The sequence below is a fragment of the Bacillus rossius genome, assembly GCF_032445375.1.
Source record: "Bacillus rossius redtenbacheri isolate Brsri chromosome 9 unlocalized genomic scaffold, Brsri_v3 Brsri_v3_scf9_2, whole genome shotgun sequence".
Lineage (NCBI taxonomy): Eukaryota > Metazoa > Arthropoda > Insecta > Phasmatodea > Bacillidae > Bacillus > Bacillus rossius.
Genome location: NW_026962013.1, coordinates 17,675,478 through 17,698,319, shown reverse-complemented (window position 1 = coordinate 17,698,319; position 22,842 = coordinate 17,675,478). Strand labels below are relative to the sequence as shown.

The 22,842-nt window shown below is 39.9% G+C and overlaps 1 protein-coding gene across 3 annotated transcripts in view; it reads right to left on the bottom strand.

Annotated features, from left to right (window-relative positions):
* Positions 1–17,087: 17,087 nt before the first annotated feature.
* LOC134543141 (terminal nucleotidyltransferase 5C) overlaps positions 17,088–22,842 on the bottom strand; it is a 191,751-nt gene continuing 185,996 nt past the window's right edge. For all 3 annotated transcript variants that reach the window (XM_063387990.1, XM_063387991.1, XM_063387992.1), the window contains exon 2: positions 17,088–21,066. In XM_063387990.1, the coding sequence (XP_063244060.1) occupies positions 19,783–21,066 (1,284 nt within the window). In that variant the 3' untranslated portion in view covers positions 17,088–19,782. The remainder of the gene's footprint in view (positions 21,067–22,842) is intronic.

Sequence of the window (22,842 nt, the reverse complement as noted above, 5' to 3'; positions counted from 1 at the left end):
TCACTAAAGTATGAAATTTTAAAAGCACATTTATATAATTTATATTTGTGTGTAGCCTTTTTTTTTCCATCCTGTGAAAATTTATTTCCATGGTGAGCGCTCATCGTAAAAAAAAATTCCCTCACATAAGTTTTTTTTCATAACGCGCCTAAAGAAGTGTAACGTGAAAAAAAAAATAAAAGAAGCGGAGGTGTTTCCGCACGTGGTCGCTGCCACCTGGCGAGCAAGGAAAACACGCACGGGGCATTTGACAGCTGCGACCTGCGGAACTCTAGGACGGAGAGGTGGGGGGGACGTGACGTGAAAGCCTTGCCCTTGTCTCGCGTCCGATGCTTGCAAGGCTGCAGGTCGCCAGAGCCGATGTTACACGTTGTCTCTGCTGTTCGACGAGGACCCGTTTCCAGTTTCATGGACTGACACAATACTCAACAAACATTATCTTCCATAGTTCGCTTGCGGTAGTGACCGTAGATTTTACGGGGGCCTGAGCTATTCGCCCGGAAAATTTGAAAAAAAAAAAAATTAACTTAATACAATTTCCTTGGTCATACGTCATTACAGTTTTAGACTGTTTGTCGTGGGGAAAAAAAATTCATAAATGCAAAATAAGGAATAAAAAATCAAAAACACAAACCCACAGAAAACAAGCCTAAATCAGCTGATGTCGGAAAGATAAACCTAAAGATGAACCTGAATAGGTATTATGGACAAACAACGATGACAGCACAGCACAGGAATTCCGTGGAAGGAATTTAGTCGTGAAAAATAAATAATAACAGCGCAGACGATCACAGCGGTCTAGCAACAATAACGGTAAATGCAGACGGACAACAAATCCTGGATAACGCAGCAAATATACGGACACAACGATAAAGATGAACCGATATTTTGGACGGCAAAACGAGGTCAAAACCGAAGAACACAGTAGGTTTCCTATGACAAAACAGTTACGACGTTTCGGGAACTGGCATTCTGTTCCTGTTATCAGGCACAAACACTGAAAAAATTATTGAACATTTGAAAACCCAACCTGGAACTTAAAATTTCGACGATGGTTTTGCTAATTTATGTTAGGATATTTTTTTTGTATTCTTTTACGATTAATTATCTTCAGATCAGTTTTATAAATACTTAAGATCAAATTTCCGGTATAATCGCAAAATTTTTTAACTTTTTTTTATCCCGAAATCATGAATTTAAACAAGTATTGCCCACTAAAGGTTAAAATTCCCCTTTAACGACTATTTTTTTTTTAAAGAACACTAGAAAAACAAACAAAAAGCATAGGATTAAAAAGGAAAAGCACCGGCGTGGGACCACGGGTGTTTCCCGGCTGCCCTGGCCTGGAGGCGTCCCTGTTTGTTTGATTGTTTGTTAGGATTTAACACGTCGCGGTTATGCCTAGAAGCTTCTGGCGACGGGATCTCCAAGATTACGGTGGGCTTCGAACCACACGTATGCACATGAATTGGAATCACAGTCAGGTGTTGGGATGCAACCCACGACTCTCGTCGCGCGAGCGAGACGCGTCAGCGATGTAATAACACGAAACAAAAAATCGACTTAATGCACTTTTATTTATGAAGGTATAATTTGAGTTTAGATTACGGTCAGCCAAACAAATTTTTTAAAAAAAATTGAATAAACATGTGAGCCAGTCTTTCAGTGCTCCCCAGTGATGTGTAACATCCAACCTCGGTAACGAGCAAACCCATGTGTTCTCATGTTGCAAACATTCCCGATACGAAAATTGGACACGAAATTTAAAGGAGAATATTTTTAAAAAATAATGCCGAGCGTGATAAACGTTCGAAAATTGTTGTTTTCAACTACATTTATTTACGCGAATCACACGTAGTTTCCGAGCCCGCCGCTAGAATTCGCCGCCGGAACAGCTGCGTTCGATTTGCAGAGCGAACTATATAATATAAGCGTAAAAGAATGTGAAAAAATTACTAAACTCCGGCGTTGGACCTGGTTTTCAACAAGGAATTTAATTAAAGTACTCCCCATCTTGTTAAAATTCAATAAACAGTTAATACTGTAATATTTCCCTTCCTGTTTGTGAGAATTGGTTCGCGCCATTCGCCACAGATGGCAACACCGTAGTTATATTAACTTCCGTCGCATTCACGAAATAACTCCGACCAAATGCCATACACCGAGATGCCTTGGAAAGGATTAAACCTAAGACCTTGCAGTTACATTTTTGGTACACTAAACCCCAGTCCATTGAGTTCTGGATTTGTGGATCGAGGAAGTCAATTAGCATGATATTTGTATTAGCTCGCGCGAATGAATCGAATAGAATACAAGGTGTCTAAACATTTTCATGCAAAAGAAAAGTTGGGTAAACATCTCAATATTACAGTTATTGCAGCATTTTTATGCCTGAGCGGCTCAGATATATAGTGTCCGTCATGTGACCTGGTGAACTTTCTTTGCGAGAGTTTTTGCTAAACTGTAGCGCCCAGGTTGTGCAAGTTTTTTCCTCGCCCCCTCAGGCAGCTATGCACATACGTATGTTAAATTCAAAATGGTATGTTATGTGTATTAAATTGTAATTGTGGGTGTATCTTCCTTGTTGGGGCTGACTGCCTTCGTAGGTTCTCCCTGAGGTTTCCTTAAAGAGTCCAGGTCTCGCTATTGGCGTGTGGTTGGCTCGGAGCTTTAAGAGCAAGTCCGATGATCCCCCAATCCGAAACTGGCGGACGGGTGAACCGCGTTATACTGCTCCGGCACTAGCCAGGACAGCTAGCAGAGTTTGGATCAGCCGGGTTTTCTGAGGAGTCCCGGGGACGTGAGAGGTCTGGAAAGCCCTTTTACTGCCTGTTTACTGCCAGTAGGGAAGCTATAGGTTGCTGAATGGGCTAGGGGTTTTGGTGATGCCGAGGCTGGGATGTGTCTCCTCGGCGTCTCGGCATAGCCCTTCCCCGACATCTCAGCGGACCGCGTTTAAATGGCGTATCCATTCCTCTATGGCTCCACGGTGCTCGCGCAGTAGGACTCAGCCCGCATCAGGGAGTATCTGCACGTTAATCGACGCAGGCCTTCGGGGGTTAATCCTGATAGATCTACCCTTGTGTGTGCACTTCCCTTGATCGAGTATGTTTGTCAGATCACTCGCTTAACCACTGAGGCGATCGGGGTTGGAATTTCCGGCGCGGGGGTCGTTTGTTCGCAAGCGTGGGGAAAGGCTGGCTTGGGGTTTTCTCGGGGTTATGCCAGCTTTCCTTCCCAGCTGTTTAATTCCGTCAGCGCTCCATCCTCATCTCGCCACCCCCTCGTCATCGTCTGTATTCGTTCATTATTTAACTGGCGCTGACGTGAGGCCGGAAATTCAATTCGCGAGGGATGGCTTGAAGCTGTGTAGAAGGACGCAGGGAGGAGAGGAAGCGATAACGGACATCGCTTCCGGGAGATTTAGCAGACCGCGTCACGCCACGTTCATGTGATGGGTTGTCGGGTGTCCGCGATGATGGGAAGGAGGGAGGGGGGGGGGGGGAGGGGACATAATAAGTACAACTAGTCACGCTGCCGCGTCGACAGCTGTTAACACGGAGGTACACTCGGTCCCCTGCTGCACGAGCACTTCTGAAAGCCCCTGATTTATCTTTTTATAAATCAGAATATCTTAATCGGTGATGCTTCAAGTTGTGTGAAATACAGTCTGTGCATAAAAATAATGCCCCAGTTATAAATTTTTTGTAGTATCAACTGTAGCGTTGTAGAGTTTTGGTTCAAGGTCAATATTATGGAGTAACTCAAACAGTATTAGATAAGCGCATACGGGAGTAATACTTTTTTTTTTTTGTTTTCTCGCTTGCTGCGCCACCTACGCAAAATGGCGACTCCTGGGCGTAAAGCGTTTTGTGTTCTGCAATTTGCTAAAAGTGACTCTGTAAATTCAGTTCAACATGCGTTTTGTTCAAAGATTAATTGTGAATTCCCTGACCGTTGGATTGATCGTAATGGTAGAGATGACAGAGGGAGAGAGCTCTTTTTCGCTGTTCTCCACGTTCACCTGACATAATTCCGTGCGAATTCATTCCTTTGGGGCTTTAAAAAAGATCGTGTCTACGTTCCACCGCTGCATAATGATTTGTCAGAGTTGAGACCCAGAATTGAAGAATCTATTGTTAACCAAAGTGTGGGAAGCACTGGACTTCAGGTTGGATGTGTTCCGTGTAACTAAAGGTGCACATATTGAACATTTGTAAGAAAAACTAGGTGTTTACCTTCAATTTTATGTATGATTTATTGTAAATAGTCTAAATTAAATGGTTACAATATACCATTGAAGCTGGGACATTATTTTATGGAATCCTGTATTTGCATGGGCATTGTGTAGTACCTTCGCCTCCATACGGCGGAATACAACTACTGCGGAATCAGTCACCCTTTCACCACCACGGTCACTGTACTCTGAACTGAGCAATCAGGACTCGCCATCATCATCGCCGGCTGAGTATTATTCTGCTATATTGCGCCCCGTCTTATTTGAACACATTCATACCTTTGCTAATTTGGTAACAGTGGCGTAGCTCACAGATAAATTCAGTGTTCAACTATATTTTTCTTCGTGCATTGAGCCCAATAGAATGGCTTGGGGAATAATTGCTGACCTCGCCATTCTTGGCTATTTCTTCTCGCGAGGCTGCCTCAAAGCTACAAAGCATTTATGACATTCTCGGTTGAGTAACGATAAACAGTTCGCCCTCCACCCCTCGCCATTATATATATGTATATATATATATATATATAGAGAGAGAGAGAGAGACACACACACACACATATATATTTTAAACTCAGTTGTCGCTTTTTACGAGGGCTCTAAGTATCCAGCTGACGGCTTTTCGAAACCTGTACTGTGGCCCCCTCCCTGTTTTCTCCCCCCAACTACACTGCTGGCATTAAACAACACCGTATCTCCGGTGTCGAACAGGTTGTCGTGTTCTTCTGACAAAAAAAATGGCCAAATCCAATAAAAGAAAAGAAAAAAAATGGCGCATTTCGGGTCAAGCCGCAGATTTTTCGTGAAAACGTCGGGATAAAAGCATAAGGTGTTTTTCATTTCCTTTTCGACGCTGCCGTAGCTCTCGCTGTCATTCGTCTCTGGACTTTTTTTAGACCTTTTTTTATTCATTTCGACGCGAGCTGTCCTCTGACTTGCGTTATATACAATTCCGAGAATTGTTACGAATATTTTAATCAAGTCCAAAGCCGAGATCTATTGGACTGCACCTTTTAGTTTAAAAAAAAAAAAAAATCTTAAAAGATAGAGACACGTTCGGAATGCTTTAGAGAACCAACACAATGTTAAAATATTTTACGCCTTTTTCGTCCTGACACAATTTTCATGGCTAATCAAACCATATATTTTATCTTGTTTTGACTATTCAAGTTTACAAAATGTATTCCAGGATAGTTTCACTACTGTGAAGTTTCTTTTGGCTCACCAACACGCTTGGTACGTACCCTGATGTTCTTGAAACATGCACGGGTGCACGTTGCCACACGTAGGTCCGCCATCTTGACGACTTTGGTTCCTGGCTATAGCAGTTTCTGAATGCATGCGCATTGGACTATCAACATGTCAAATTTCCGTTGCGAAATCTGCGCTCGTTTCATTGAATTTCTGGTGCATATTAAAATTTTCACGCTCAACCCGCCTAAAGAAGTATAACCTCAAAAATGCAAACAATGGTAATTCCGCTCTAGGGGGAAATGTCGCCGGTTCAGCTTTGAGGCATTTACAAGCGACGCTTTGGGTTCTCCTGTTGTTCAGGAAACCCTGAGAAATAAATAGTACCATCTTGTTAAACAGAATCATAGTTAGGTTTTTAAAAGGTGAAAGATTTTGGAATGAATACTTTTCGTATATTGATCACGCTCGGTTATTATTTTAAAGAATTCTTCGTTAAATTTGGTGTCCGAGTTTTGTATTATAAGTTTATTTGTAACACGAGAACGTATTAATTTGTTCGTTATAGATGTTAGATGTCACACATCACTGGCGAGAACTGGAAAACTCGCTCACATTTTTTTTATGAACACAAATGTGAAAAAAAATTAAACGTAACTAAATATTATTCATAAAAAATAGTTGTTTCAATATCATTGTGTTAGTGTGAACAACAAGTTCTAAATAAAACTTCTTCTACGGAATAAAGATATTTCGTTCAAAGTCCCAAGTCGTCTCGTAATCTTTCTAACGGTAACGGTCTGTGATGGATGTTTCTCTCCTTCCCCCTCCCCCCTTTTTTTTCAATCGTAAATTCTCTCAAGTAATCCCTTTGAGTACTTTAATCAAGGCATGCACTGTAGGCTAATTTGCAATGCACGTCAGGGAACAAGTTCTTGATTTCTCCGACGGAGCAATGGCAGACCCCATGGCCCACTTCTTAAACGTTATGCATAAACACTTTATCTTTGCGAAAGACCAGTTTCTTGCTTACCGCACCGCCAAGACGTTACAAGGTCTGTTTGAAAGTGGTGTCGGATGTTTGTTGAGCTCAGCAGATTACGGTGAAATCTGAAATCAAGGACATCTTATTAGTTTTTTTTTTTCCTTCGGGTCCTGTGGAACGAGGGCGGAGCTTGAAAAACCGGAATTTCCTCTTGCACGCAGGTCGGTTATACCAGCTGCTGTCACCCCCACCCCCCTCGAGACAGCTTTGAAATTTAACACTCTGAAAAGTTTCTAGACTGCTTTTACCGGTGAGTGAACTTATCTTCTACATTGCTTTTCCAGCAATCTGAAGCATTTTAAACATAGAATCTAGAAATGTTATTTTCTGTCCGTATCGAGTGATTTATCTGAACATTATAATATTTTTTTCCCCTTGCGATAAAGAGAAATAGAATAGTTCAAAAAGGGGAAAAACAGAGGAATGAAGACTACCACAGGACCGAAACTAATAATATTCTGTGGAAAAAAATTTATCAACCATCAGACGAAGAGTGGAATGCAAACATGTGCGGCATGATTATATTTTTTTTCTTCTAATTTTTATAACTAAAATGTTTGTGAGTGTGTGTTTGGTCACGAGACTTTTGTTTTAATATTCTACATCAAAAACATCCAAGGGCACAATATGAACAAAACCTTACCTGTTCACCACGTGGGATTATTACATCTTGTGATATCACAAGTCATAGATAGGTTACTGCTGTGTGCTGTTGAAGACCAACCTTAAAACACAAAAACTATGAGGGTTCCTTCCTAAACAGCTTCAAACTCAGGGGTACCAAACGAGATCTTGTATAGATTGTTTGGACTACTTTGAAGAACCTTCTAGAAATTTCTGTAACCATCTCAGACTTTCTATTTCATACCAGAAGTTAAATGCAACAGGAGGGAGATAATAAATTATGGCATAAATACTCGGGGCTTTAGGCAATTTGGGATGGAGCAGCAAGGGCCATTAAGACGATCCAATCAGAGAGAGAGAGAGAGAGAGAGAGAGAGAGAGAGAGAGGCACGAGAGTATGGAGGTTATTGGAGAACTAAGTATAAGTTATGTGTTTGTTATATTCTTCAATGGCCAGTAATTTTTCTAAGTCCGAATGTCTACTGTATAAGGTTACTTGTAAATTTCACTAATGTTTGCTGACACCTTTTTCTTTGGTCTTTTTGTGTATGATGTACCTGGTAAAGTTAAATTAAATGTTAGTTTTTGGTGCTCATAATACTAGTCTGTTATCTCTCCGCTTTTATTTTCACTTTCTGCACCTTCTGTGCTATTTTACTTGGTGGCCATAATTGTATATTATGTTATTTTTCTGTAAGTGTATGTTATGTTAATTGATTTGATTTGATTTATTATTTCATTCAATAGACCATACAATGGTATAGAATATGTCAAAAAATTACAAATAAACATAAATACAAACACATAAACAGGTACAAGAACAGTATTAAAAGCATTACAAAATTAAAATAATATAATACAACAGCTGCTCTTCTATGAATAAGCACCTATTATATATTATATATAAAAGAAATAATATATAAAAGAAAAGTCATACATAAAAATATAATATGTTATTTATTATGTTAATTAAGACATTATCGAAGTATAGATTTAACAGATGATAATGAGATAATTTTGTGTAGTTAAAAATATATATATATAACTTCATTGTTTCCAAAACAAGTGTTCTCATTGCTTCCAGAGGGCGGGGCATTTAACTTTTCAGCAGCAGCTTGCATAACTAAAAAAGCTTCTGACACAAAACTAGTATTATTGTCATCTTGTCTCCTCTTGGCACGTTTAGGAGGTTTTGGAGAATGAAATTGTGGATTTGATGGTTCAGGTTGCTGAGCCACTTCATCTTGTATGCCACGATTTCCCTCGCCTTGATTGACACCGATGTATTCACTGTCTTAGTTTATTTGGGATATGTGATTACGTAAGGTTTTGAACAGTTTAAAGGCAGTGTAAAATTCGGTCTCGGAAGGCACTGCACAGGAATGAAATAACTTTTGCAAGGTCTTCTATAATATTCAAACTTGGTTTTTTTTTAAGCCCACTAACATATCGAAAAAAACATATGCAATGTCACATTGCTGAAACCAAACAACATTCGCGCAAGGATTCCTGCAGCACTATTAACATGAATACATATACGAGTATAATACATGAATTAACTTTGAAGGTATATGCGGTCAAAGTCAGCCTGTATAGTGTGCCTCCTTCAAATAAAACTTTATTTACTGTCTCTGCCTCGTAGATGTAGCCTTGAAAAACAACGCGATAAACGACCATTTTCAGTTAGAAAGATAATACCGTATTTGAGTAAGGAATTTCGTATAAACAGCTTTCACTTGAAAGTAACTTCTTAAATAGTATTATAAAAAAATGGATTTATTTCAAATTGAAAGAAAAAATGTATGTTATTTTTTAATTTAAACTAACGCGAAAGCGTTATTTTCAAGGTCACTGCTACCAGGAATGATCCTTGCAAAACGTTAATCACACATATAAATAATAATTATAATGATACAATTTTCAGCTCCCTACGAATCCAATGGCTTGGATGGAAGTTGGCAAGATATTTGAAGACGTTTGGAATCTACCCCACTGCCTATCCGCTCTTGGCGGCAAGCATGTGATTCTGCAAGCACCAATCAACACTGGTAGCGATTTCTACAACTATAAATCTCAGTTTAGTATTGTGTTAATGGCTCTAGTTGATGGCAATTACAATTTTCTGTTTGCGGACGTTGGATGCCAAGGAAGAATATCAGATGGTGGTGTTTTCAAAGATACCAAACTGTACGAAATGATTATACACAAAGCATTTTGGGATTGCCTCCGCCAAAGGAACTTCCTGGACGGGAAATTAAATTGCCCAACTTTTTTTTTGCTGATAGTGCTTTTTCTCTTAGTGAAAGTATTATGAAACCATACTCAGGAAATCATGCCAATGGATCCCCTCAAAGAGTGTTTAATTATAGATTAAGCAGAACTCGTAGGGTGGTGGAAAATGCCTTTGATATACTAAGCACAGTATTTCGGGTTTTAAAAAAAAAAAACCAATGCTCTTGGAACCTGGTAAGGTAGGATTAGTTGTGATGGCCGCTATTTATTTGTATACCTAATTATTTGCGAAACCATTCACCTAACGTGTACATGCCACCTGGATCAGCGGATTATGAGGAAGATGGAGTTTTTATTCCCGGTTCTTGGAGAAACGATGAAAATACTACTTCCATGCTACCGCTAAGAAATGTTCCAAGATCTCCTGCTTACCTCAATAACATTCGAGACGAAATATCTGATTACTGTTTAAAAGAAGGGGCTGTTTCATGGCAGAATAAGTATGCATGAAATACTAGGTAGTTCAATGCTTACGGTATTTATTCTCTTTTACGGTTTATCTCTGTCCTGAAGAAACTGGAATGCTTCGTATGCAAACCATCGGCTGCTGTATACGTCTTTAGCACCTATGAACAATATAAAAGACCTTAAAAACTAATCCTACATATTTAAATAGCGTCGTATTTTTTATTATTATTTGTTTTGAAATATTTCATTAATTATATAATATACCCAAATATGTTTAGTCATATTGTTTATATTCACTTTATGTATTCGATAAAAAAGAAATGGAAGCTGTTTGCATTACTTTGTGTATCATTTACTTGTGGTTGTTTTGTGTACTATTATTAATTTCTTTCAGTATAACTCTTATACCCAAATGATTCATCCAATAAATAAGTAAAATACACAAGCTTACTTTTTCCTGTTGATGTTTTCTCTTTTGCCTTCTCTCTTCTGTAGGATGCCAGCAAACTAATGAATTATTTTTCTGCAAACGTCAGCGGTCTTCCTTATTACCTTGGCGTTATTCTGCCATGCATCTTCCTTAAAGTGCTTTTTATAATAATCTTTATCTGTTGGATCCCATATAACAGTATTATTCCTATACATAACTATGAACTGCAACACCGAGTCCTCGTTCCAGTCGTCCATGCTCGCTCGAGGCTCGTTGTGCGCCTAAACTTACACCGAACACGTCCAAACTAGAACTGCGAATCCCTTTGTGTTCGTTGGAAAAACCGACACCAGACGGATCGCCGCGAGCAGCTCGCAGTGCGCTCGTTGTCCGCTCGTAGCGCGCTCGTTGTTTGCTCGCTACACCGTACGAACTACGCGAGCATGTTACATTACAGGCTCGGCTCGCATAGTGTGTGCGCGCCTTTAGCCCTCGGTACTCGGCTTTTGGTAGGCGTAATTACGCGAATGGAAACGGAAGTAGGATGGAAAGAAAATGTGTAACCAAGGCGTAACCATCTGTGGCGGATGGCGTAAAACGAAGTTCACGAAGACAAAGGGAAACTTTAATAGTAATTAACTGTTTAGTGAGTTATAACAATTCCTAGTCGACAATCAAGTCTTTTTCGCTTTTATCGGAGGCGTTTTTCATTATATAGATTAACTTTTCGCCATGCAATTAAAATGATTCTATAGCTGACGTAGCTGCTCCGGCAACGAGTTCCAGCGGCGGGTGCGGAAACTACGTGTGATTCGCGTCAATAAACGCAGCTGAAAACACAATTTCCGTACATATTTATGTCTCTTAGCCAAAAATGTATATAGTTTAATATAAGAGCCAGTGTAAATATCATAATTATATTTTTTTAACAACCAGTGAAAGAAAAGAGATCTGTGTGCATGTAAATAATAAGTGTAAATGTAATTTAGACATATCCTCAAAGCAAAGACATTGAACCAAGAGGTCCCAAAAAACAGTACTAAAGGTTTTTTAAATTTTCCTTTAATCCAACTCATGTTCTACGATTACCAATTTATAAATGCAAATATTTGTCATCATAGATTAGGCAAAAGAGCACGGAGTGCTGGAGTGTCTTGTTGTATATACACCAATGCTGTAAAGTGAAATATGTGTAAAATAAAAAACTTATTAATTGTAATTGTATTGTACATATTTATCACTCTCGGCATTATTAAAAAAAAAATTCTACGTTGAATTTCGTGCCTTGAGTTTCGTGTTCGCGAATTCGCTCGGCACCGAGCAAAAGCACACGTTAGCGAGCCCGAATGGTTAACAAATTACGGGCTGGTCAGTGTAATTGTGTCCTGTGCCCTCGGTGTTTGAAAAGCAGCCCCGCGGCCGGTCCGGGACCCTGCGGCGAGGTCATTCAACCCTCTTCTACCTTTCTGCGCAGAACCGCGCGTCGTAAAAAAAATAATAACAATAATAATAACTGAAAATATAATAATCGAAAGCCCGTTACAATGGCTGGCATGCTGGCCGCGCGCACGGGACGCGCGAATAATGCGCTGGGAAGTGACAATAATGTGGCTTCAATGGCAGACACCGGAAGCGGCGCGCCCGGATGTGGCGAGATAGCGGGAGAGGTGGACCTCCGCGGGCGCGCATGCGCCAGGGCGTCGCTCCTTCGCGCGCAGTCGCGTCCGCGGACCAAGGTGCGGTTTTACACGGTCCCCTGGCCTTTCGCCTTGTCGGCGGCCACCAGGGGCGCGACAACTACATTTCCAAAGGGAGGGGGGGGGGGGCAATATACCTTTTTATAAAGAATCATCGATCGATCCCCCCTATTGAAGCGGGGGATCCGGGGGTCCTCCCCCGGGAAAATTTGTATTTCAAGGTGGAAAATGGTGCTATTTAAGCAGTTTTATTATCTAAAATTTGATTATACAGCACTTTCTTTGCCCCCGTTTGCTACCATTTCAAGGTTTCAGAAGGAAGGGGGGGGGGGCAAAATACCCTTCCCTCCCCCCTGTTGTTGCGCCCCTGGTGGCCGCCCCTGCATTATTCCATGGTGACTGGGTCCCCATTGTGTGAAGCATAAGCGCAGTCAGGATTTATGGAAGTGTGTGTGTGTGTATGTGTATGGTGGGGGAGGAACAATCAGAATATATTTTTGATAGGCCTGTTTCTGGAGTCTGCGAGAAGGGGAATTTTTGTTTCTATTTAAATATGATCCTTGATTTTACAATTTGAAGCTACCTGAGGAACCTTCAGTGATTTTTAAAAAGTAAGTGCCACTTATGAAAAGTATTGCGTTACAGTACCACTGCTTATGATCGTGTTATTATGTGCGTTTAAAGAGAAATATCCTCTATAATTATTCATATTCAGTGGCCAATAATTGAACCATGCATCAGTAATTTTAAGCTGGTTAATTAGTTGCAATATTTTTGAGAGAAAATAAGCTTTATAGGGGGTACCCTGCCTCTCCCTTGGACTGAAATGAAGTGTTTGCATTGTGGACACAGTTTTAAATGACTGTATATTATGTAAGTGACTGTGTTTAACGACTTGGAAACATGAAACGTGAACTACTTCAGGTAACAGGTTTACAAACTCGAAAGTGTACGGTTATACGGCAGTTGGTATAAAGTGTGTTTAACTCCGAAACAGATAGTCTACTGTCATCGAATGAATGTGTTGTGGATACTATATTTATTTTGTATCTAGAAAAAACTTGTTTTTTTTTTTTGTTCAATTAATTGTACGGTAATGTAAGCAGAGATGGAAAATGAATCTGCATTGGTTTAATTTAGTTATATTAGTTTGAAATTCAGTTTTTTTTAATTTTTTGAACATGTTAGCTACCTCTGTTGGAGAATTACCGTCAGTATCAATTTAAAATATTCTAGTCGGTAAAATATTACACTAACTTGTGTCAGGAACATTCTCCAGCTTGGTTTTTTTTCAAAGGACTGTTTATACTCTCAACACTCAACAGCCAATCAGAGGCTCACGTAGCAGCGATGTCCTTCTGAACTACTTCGCCAACCTTTCTGTGTTGAATGAGAAATGGAGTCAAGCGGAACATGTTAAAAGACTGGGTGTGATCGCAAGTAGAAGTTGAACTGGTTTACCTGAAGTAGTTCAGAGTCCCGTGTGACCTCGCCCTTGGATCCTAAAGGTGAGCGCCCACTGGGGCAAATAGAAGTGAAGAGGCGCGCGTCTCGCGAATACGTAGTCTGGACCAGGGAATCCTTCTTTTCACAGACGAGAGAGTGAAACGCCCGATCGTGCATCTTCGGTTTTTTTTGTTCATTGTAAATAAATATGGCGGTGTTGATAAAAGGATACTAATGGTCAATTAGGTTAGGTTAGCTACATTATAAATACTTTAAAACATTGTGGACAGTTGATTTGGTTAGGATAGCTACATTAAAGATACGGAAAAAAACATGAACTTCGGGGAACTTCGGGTTTTGGCTCTCTCGTCTGTGAAAAAAGGGCTTCCCGTCTGGAGTACGGTCATATAGACAGGTCTGCCAACTGCCTATCCTTTGCCTTGGCGTGTCTCGTCGGCTTAGTGAAGCTCGCAGCGGCCTGCGAACTGATGACACTAGTAGTACCTGTCCCCTACATTAACATTGTGTTAAATGGCATATTATTCTTAATTCCGTTTCAATTTTTCCAAAACAATTTTCCCAGATTACCATTTTATCATTATTTTGGGTGCTTGTAAATTCCTTAACATTTTTCCACATTTGTTAGTTAAGCTGAAGCGGTAAGAGAGAATATCTCGCTCTTGTATTGCTCATGGCTGTAATGGAGGCCACGGCTTAAAACCATCAAAAAAATTTTTTTCTCTCAATTTTATACCTACCTAACAACACGGCCAGGGCCGGTGCAAGGTAAATTGGCTCCCTAGGCGAAAAACCTCAATGCCCCCCCCCCCCCCCCCCAACCCGAAAAAAATTTTCCTTGCCTCAAAATACATCACGTAAGCCTAAGATTTTGTCAACAATCAAATGTAAGCAGGCTTGTGTTTTTTTTTTACTTTTTTACTTATTACAAATCATAAACAGGTCACCGTGGACTTTAAATAATTACTTATATCAATATAAACATTTCAAACTGTTACAAAAATCCATTTTCATCTAGTTTCAATAATCGTTAAGCATATTATATCAGCTGTTGTGTGTCGTGCTGCGCCGCCCCCAGCTACTTGGCGCCCTAGGCGGTTGCCTGGTTCGCCTATATGTACGCGCCGGCCCTGAACACGGCTGAACTATAAAAAAAATATAAAAAAATGGAGAACAGATGGAAATTTGTTTTCCTTCATTATTTTGTTAAGTGGCAAGGTGAAGCTGTTAAACGCGTGCTTTGAAATCTGTCGGCTCGGGTTCGATACCAACTGGAACTAAATTTTTTATTTAAATCTTCATTTTCTTTTATTTTTCACGATTTTAAACATTTAATGACAGAAATTAAATATATTTAAACAGTTTAGTTACATAATTGGTTGAGTTTTTGAACAAAATAAACATTTAAGAAAATTATTTCAAGTAATTTTCTACTCTGATTTCTATTTATGATCAGAAGAAAAATTTATTTGTTTCCATTTTTCAATAAAATATATTTTTTAATGACAAATAACTGCAGACACGTAGCCAGACGCTGTTCACATTAGTAGAGACTGTTATAAACTGTAGGGAAAAAATGTACTGTAGGGGGATTTGAAATACATCCCCACACAGCAAAGCACGAGCGCTGTGTCGCTGCCGCCCAATCCAAGGAGGTATTGGTCCGCGGAGTGGGCATGGGTGTACTAAAGTTTGAGTCTCACTAGTTAACTAAACATACGGCAGATGCATAGAGATTCATTAGGTAACATTGTGAAAAAGTGCCATCATGAAGTGGGTACCTACCGTTAAACAATTATGTTAAAAATTTAGAAAATTATTTTGAATATACGGTACCTAATTTCTAGTTTGCACTGAATGTCACAGAGAAAACAAAAAAACAAAAATGAAGACTGGAACAGATCTCAATTCCCGAAACGTCACAAATGTTTTTTTTTTTTGTTTTTTTTCTTCAGAGGAAGCCTACTGTGTTCTTCTGTGCTGTCGTCGTGGTGTGTACAGGGAGTGATGTCTATTAATTTCTATACTCCTTTGGATAAGCGGAATATGGCCACCACAGTTTTACATATCAACAAATACTACAAATGTTTTAAACATTATGACAAATAAATATAGTTTCACAAACATCCTTAGTTTTTTTTTTTGGTGTGTATATTTTGAAGTTTGATATTATGTATGTACGTAAATTCTTAAACATAGAGTTATTTATTAATCTTTATATATATATATATATATATATATATATTGTTATATATAATCTTTTTCATTTCAGCGCTGCCAAAAATTGAGAAAACTTGAATTTTAAAATAATATTTTCTTGTATTAATTAATTAGTTCGTGTATAGAAAATAGCACTTATGTCATTAAACTCAAAATTTCACTATTTTAAAATTCGAGAATTACACTTCGTAATTTATTACTTATGTGATTAGGACGATTTGTTTGAAAAGAAATTATTCAATATGTCAAAATAATTAGGGAAACAAACATATTATAATTATTTTTTTTCATTGAAAAACTTTGCTGATATTTTGAAGTTAAAATTTCATCCGTCCGTCAGCCAAAATATGACGGGCAGACAGGGCATCTTGTGATCGACGGACTCCGGCTCCACACACAGTGCGCAGTGGGAGACGTTACGTTTACTTACGTGATTATACCGGGCTCTTTCTTTGTTTAAACGAGCGATCTGCGTGTGTCAAATAGGTAGTTCCAGTTTCGCGGCTAGGAGCAGCCAAATGACATGTTTAACGCGACGAATTATTTTTAATGGAGCTTTTAGTATTATTACTTCTTACTTCCACTTTAGTTTTACTTTTGTTTCTGTGAATCTGACATGGTATTCGTTATATTGGAAATCCATGACATTTCGTCCGATTTACCTTGGATTTGTCGAAAGTAGTCCTAAAACTGCAGCAACCTATCTACATTTCTTTGATATTATTTTAATTTTAAAATATTCACCGTCAATTCTCGTAACTAAACCATACTACCTACTGCCGGAAATTTTTTTTTCAAGTAACATTAAAAACAAATTAAAATTGTCTCCAATAGTTTTATGTTTGTCGAAATATTCTTAATGTTATGAATTATCGGCAATCAACGTTAAAGTGTCTGCGGATAGTGGAACAAAAAAGGTAAGATCACAAATGGCTCCCTTCCACGCAATTGTGAGTGTGGTCAAGGAGGCGAAACAGAAGGGGAGTGAACAAGCAAACCCTTGTCACGTGAACGCGAGCGTCACAGAGTTCATTGTTATTGTGACATGGTCACTGTCGTCACATCACTTGCCACGCACTGAGGCGGTCCGGGGTCAATTCCCGACGAAGTCTTTCATTTTTAATTTTTTTTTTTCCATTAATGAGAAAACAGTGGCTTCAAGAAATGATTATCCTCATAATAAACTTGTGAAAAACGCTGCAAATCTTACCCGACTTAAGTTAACTCTTCAATTATATTTTATTGTGATGCCACCATTATTTTTCTTTAAAAAAATTGTTTTGCAGTACACAGCTGAGCGTTATGTACATGTACAATGAACTGTGTGAAATAAAATTACAGATACAATATCCAAAATATTTTTGATTCAAAATCAGCTAAATCGCCTTTAAAAAAAACACCAAAGAACCTGTCACATCTCACTTATAACAGTGGTGGAAACCTGAAGGAATTAATTGCTATCAAAAAGAAAACAGATAAAAATAATTGAAGGCTTCAAATTATATTTCAACGATTTTTCAGAAGATGACAAAATACATTTCATTATCATGTTTGTTAAGATTCCAGCATACATTAATTTTTTTTTACAAACTATACAATACTCCACTTGTGATTCCTCCATGGGAAGTTCTGTACAGCAAGCCTGCAGCCTGAGTGAAGCACTGTCGTGACGTCACAGTAAATGGCGATTGCCTAACTCCTGCTGGAAACGTGGCATCGTATCGCAGTACGAGAAACTATTCAGTAACAAAATAAGCTTTATTCCTAATAACATTCCAAAATTACAGACTCAATATATAGAGATCAAACTCGCAAATCAACATCAAAAATAATTTTTAAAAAATACTGGGAGACCACCACCTACAAATGCAAAAAAATATATATATTCTTTTACATGCTGCATCAAAAAAATTAATAATCATTTAAACATGCACAGCTTAAAAAAAAACTTGAACAAAATGAGGAATTGAGTGGTGCAATATACAGATTCACATGTTTTCTTATAAATAAATTGTCTGATGAACAGCCATAGAATAGCAATGTTCACACCACACATAATCCCTACACTGCATTCAATCGTCTTATAAACCATCTGTAAAATTCTCCCTATACATTTCTTGTATTATAGTGGCATTGATTTGTAATAAAATTACTCTTAACACAACATGGTCAACTATGATATTTAACCTATTTTAATTCAGTTTATTATTGGCCACCTGCAAATTATTATTCTATCTTACATGCATTGAATATCTTTAAAAGCTAATTTTAAATATAGCCGAGATCCTTTATACTGAAATAACTGTTTCCATTTTTTTAAAAAAAGGTTAACTCCAATAGAAGCAAATTTGGATTAATATTTGGCAAGAATTTGTTTTAAGAGTACCATGTCACACACTAATAAATTTATTAATTTCATATATTAAAACATTTAAACACAGACTAACACATACTTATAAATCCATACTATTCACACACTAAAAATTATTTAGGCATGCATGTGCCATTCAGATAAATACATAAACAATTACAAATGCAAATAGTTACCTACAAATTGATACTAAGAAATTATGAAAAACCTTAAGCACAATCTACACACAAGTAAACAATCTAAATTACAAGTTTTATGTAGCACAATTATAAAAATTGTATCCGCCTCATGAAAACTGCAGCATTAAATTGTTTAACCCATTTCATTGCTGATCTGTACTCTTTCATTAAAATGCTAACAATTTAAAATATTTATAATTGAGTGTCTAAAACTGTAAAGTTACAAAATGTGGGTGACAAAAAGTTTCTATAATCAAACTGTCAAATGTAAAAAAAAACAGCCATTAATGAAATTAATAAATAACAATTTGCAGCTAACTGCAAAAAAAATTAAACTGCACAAACTGCTTAAATTTTTGTACAGTACACTAATTTTGATTAAGTTTTTGATAAGTAAACAAGAAAACCATTAGTGATGAACAACTTTTTCATGCTGTAACTACTCAGCATCTGATAAAAAGTATATAGGCAGATAATTTTTTTTAAATGCTCAGCAGCCTAATGACATTCCCCCAAACATTTGCAGAGCTACACAAAGGCAGGAGAGCCAGGAGTAACAAATAAAATGGCTGCAAAATTTTGCAGTGATGCAGATCTGCAACAAGCATCTTCACCTAGAGTTTAAAATAACTGTTGGGACCAACTGGATTTAATTGAGAGACATTTCTTTTTAGGCACCCAGTTTGGTTTCAAACAAAAATTTTAACATTCAGCAAGCCACATTGAGAACTGTGATGTTAAGTTTGATAATACAAATTTGTTAAAAAATAATAATAAAAGTTGTGAAATGGCGTAGTTAAATTGATACTCAAGAATTCATGAGACTTGCGCAACGAAGACATTTGACCTCAACCAAGAAACTTAAGTTTCCAAAATATCCCACACAGAAAGAGCTGCACGTTCACTTGAACTTGCACAATAGTTTAAAACTCAGGCTGCAGTCCTCACATTAGTTCAAAAATCAAGTTTTTTTTACAAGTTTTCCTATTTTTATGGTAATTTTTTTCTTAGCTTTCTTTAAAAATCTTGATTTATACAACCAGATTTTTTTTGTTTAGTAATCTACATAAAATGTGTTCACAGCCACACATTCATCAACCAAAACTAAACAATGATGAATTTGGTTTTTTCCACGTTCCACCTTTAAGATCGGAATGGTTTTGGTAATTTACGAGTTCAAATCACTGCACTGCTCGAAAGCATTCATAACAGACTACAGAATATCGTTTTCAACATCCACTCACGATGGTTGGTACGCACATACTAAAATGAAATAATTTTGTTAAAGAGCCAACAGCAAATACTTGAAAAAAATATTTTCTAGCATATAATACAACACACTGGTAGCACTTTTTCCAAATTACATGCCCTTGTCAAGATTTCCATCACCAAAAAAAAAAGTTTTTTTTTTTCTCTTCAAACCATTCATTCTCATTTCAAAACAAATAAAGCATAGATGGTGAATCGAAACTTTTTTTTTCTCTCCACAGGTACAAAAATGATCGGATGGCCCTGAAAGAGGCGCGCCGGTACTCCGGCTCTAGTTGGACGCGGGCGCGACGACGCCTGGTGCAAGCAGTCTCTGGAGTTGCTCCCCGCGGCGGGAGGCGTCAGTCTGCGGCGCACATCACGACGAGCACGCCATCCACGCGCTGCACGTGCAAGGGTAGCACGGCAGGGCGGCGGTCGTCGCCGCGGAGATGACCGGCGCGTAGTACACGCCGTTGGCGTACAGCAGGGTGGTCGGCGGCGGCGCGTGCTGCGCCATGAGCCGCTGCTGCTCCTGGCACAGCACGGCGTAGGCCAGCTCCTCGATCAGCGACAGCGTCTGGCGCCTCTCGTGCCCCATCAGGCACACCGTCGACTCCTCCACCACGTCGTGCAGCAGCACCAGGTACTGGTACTTGAGCGCCTCGTCCTCGTCCGGCCCGCAGAAGTGGTTCCACAGGTAGTTCTCCAGCTTGGCGCGCTGCTGGCAGATGTCCGAGAAGTCGATGAAGAACCGCGAGCACATGTAGCGCTCCAGGTTCTTGATGCGGTCCGGCTGGGCGGCGCGGTAGCCCTTGACGAGCAGGTAGCAGTACTTGAGCAGGCCGCCGCCGCGGATCTCCTCCGGGTGGCGCGTCGCGATCAGCTTCTTGTGCAGGTGGTAGAGCGCCTCCTGGAAGTCGCCGTACACCGACTCGCCCACCACCGTCGGGTAGAAGTTCTCGCCGATCGGCAGCTCGCTGCACTCGTAGAACAGCAGCAGCGAGTCGAGCACGATCTGGAACGAGTCGACGGAGAACTCGAACTGGCGCCGCATCGAGTCGACGAACTTGAGCTCGACGTTCCGGTGGCCCCGCGAGTTGCCGAGCGAGATGAGGGACCAGCGGTCGCCGTCGTGGTTCACCTTCACCATCTTGCCCACGTAGGCCTCCTTCATGGAGCACGAGGTGATGCGCTTGCGGCTGACGCCCTCGGGCAGCAGGTCGAACAGCGACGCCAGCACGGCGCCCTTGACGCGGTCGAAGTTGCGCGCGCCCGACAGCTCCACGCCGAAGATGAGGTCCAGGTCGTTGTAGGTCTGCGGCGTCTCGGAGGTGGCGAGCACGTGCGAGGCGGCGCCGCCGTTCAGGCGGATGTCGCGCACGCGCATGCCGGCGCCCCCCGACGCGGGCTCCGCCTCCAGCTTGGCGCGCACCGCCGTCACCAGGTCGCGCAGCCGCACCTCCAAGGTGGGGAAGTTGCCGCGGCCGTGGATGCTCACCACCTCGTCCATCACGTCGTTGAGTCGCCGCGCCTGCTCGTAGCTCAGCACGGCCAGGCGGCGCTGGTCGGGCCCCGGCTTGCAGTCGTCGGCGCGCTCGGTCGCTGCCTCCATGATGGTCACGCGTCGGCGGCGCTCCTCGCACACTTCCAGGGAGCCGCACTGCGAACACACGCCAACACGCGTCAGTCCCTCGCTCCTGCACACCCGCATTCTTACATCCTTTACACGTGGCAGTGGCATGAAGTGATGGCTCGCCATCACCTCCCGTAGTATGGAGGCCAAAGACACGACCCAAAAACCCCGTCCTGGACTCGGGAAGGAAAATTTTCCACAAGTGAAATAAATCCAGACACACTACTGGGACTCTTTTTATCACCAGCCAGAAGCTTCTAACCACACAAATCCCATATATAGGAACATTTTTGTAGAAGGCTAACCGATATAACAATGAATTATGATCCTAAAATGTATACGAAAGAAAAAAATAAGACCAGTGACAAAATTTGTTTGTAGGGGGATAAAGTGCTTTCTTCAAAATATGCATGAGCAATGTATGCCATCAGGATGAAGGGATAAACTTGGATATATGATATGTAATAATTCAACGAATTATTTATTTCGAAATAAAATAGGTTGCACATTCCTTAAACGAAATAATCCATCAGTACAATTTTAAGTTTCGTTTAAAATAATTTCAATAAAATATTCTAGATGCATTTTTTTTAAATATATTATTTCCGTTAACGTTCCTACAATTAGTGACCTCGTTAGGTACTAGATTTCCCCTTAATTCCCCCCCCCCCCCCAATTTTATTTTAAAAAAAAAAGAATGATTGCACATCGCAGCACTGTCGCCTCAGTGGACGAGATTACGACGGCTTGAAAAAAAAAACAGTTAAGACACTGCTGAGGCGGTTCTGCTTATCGCAGCAGCGACAGGGCAAAGCGTTGCAAGAGCGAGCGACGCAGCAGTTATGACACGCAGACCGCAGTGTGCACTCCACTCTCGACGACTGGGACGAGTCAAGATAAGGAAAATAAATTAAAAAGAAAAACCCGCACGGAAAAAAACAGCAAGAAGTGTCGGAGACGACGACAGAGGAGATGGAGGATGAAAAAAAAAGGGGGGGAGGGGGCAGGGTCGCCTGGAGAGGAAGGGTGGGAGGGAGGGGGCACGGCGTGGCACGAGATAGCGAGTGCTATCGCGTCGCTCCATCGGCCGGCAATTCGCCTCCGCGAGACCACGCCACCGCGAAAAACCATACACCGTTACGGATGTTGCAAAAAAAACTTGGGGATATGTAAATTACGAATTTAACACAGAGAAAATTACATTTATATGGGATATTTACTATACAAAAATGGTATATCTTCTAAATTTGAGTGAAAAATTCGAATACATAGGGAATGTGCAATACCTGCGAATTTCCCAAACAAATGTGTGGGGTCAGTTAAGTTCAATTACTTAACGTTAAAAAAAATTACCGTGAAAATACTTCCAGAAAAAATCCTTTAAAATGGAATATACCACAATTTTAAAATGAGTTTCTAATGTTAAAAAAGTTACATTTGTGCGCTCTTTCGGATTATCTTACACGGCTTCTTTGGTTTGTTGTCACAATATAAAATGAGCTAGCAAATAATACCGTTAAAGTATTTTTTTGTTGCAGAATTGATTTAAACATTTCCAGCACGCTAAAATCAGGAAGCTGTATTTATTGTATTGTGAAGTTACCTATGTGAAGAAAAACAAACGTTAAAATATTAGAGCATTGTTATGGCTACTACGATATCAACTTTATAGTACACGTAAAATGATGTATACCGATACTGAGTGAGTTGGGAGGGTGGGAAAAGCTGGAACAAAAGATAGAGAGGGCAACATAGAATCAGGAAAGTAAATACTTTATTTACAGAAATGAGAACAGAAAGAGG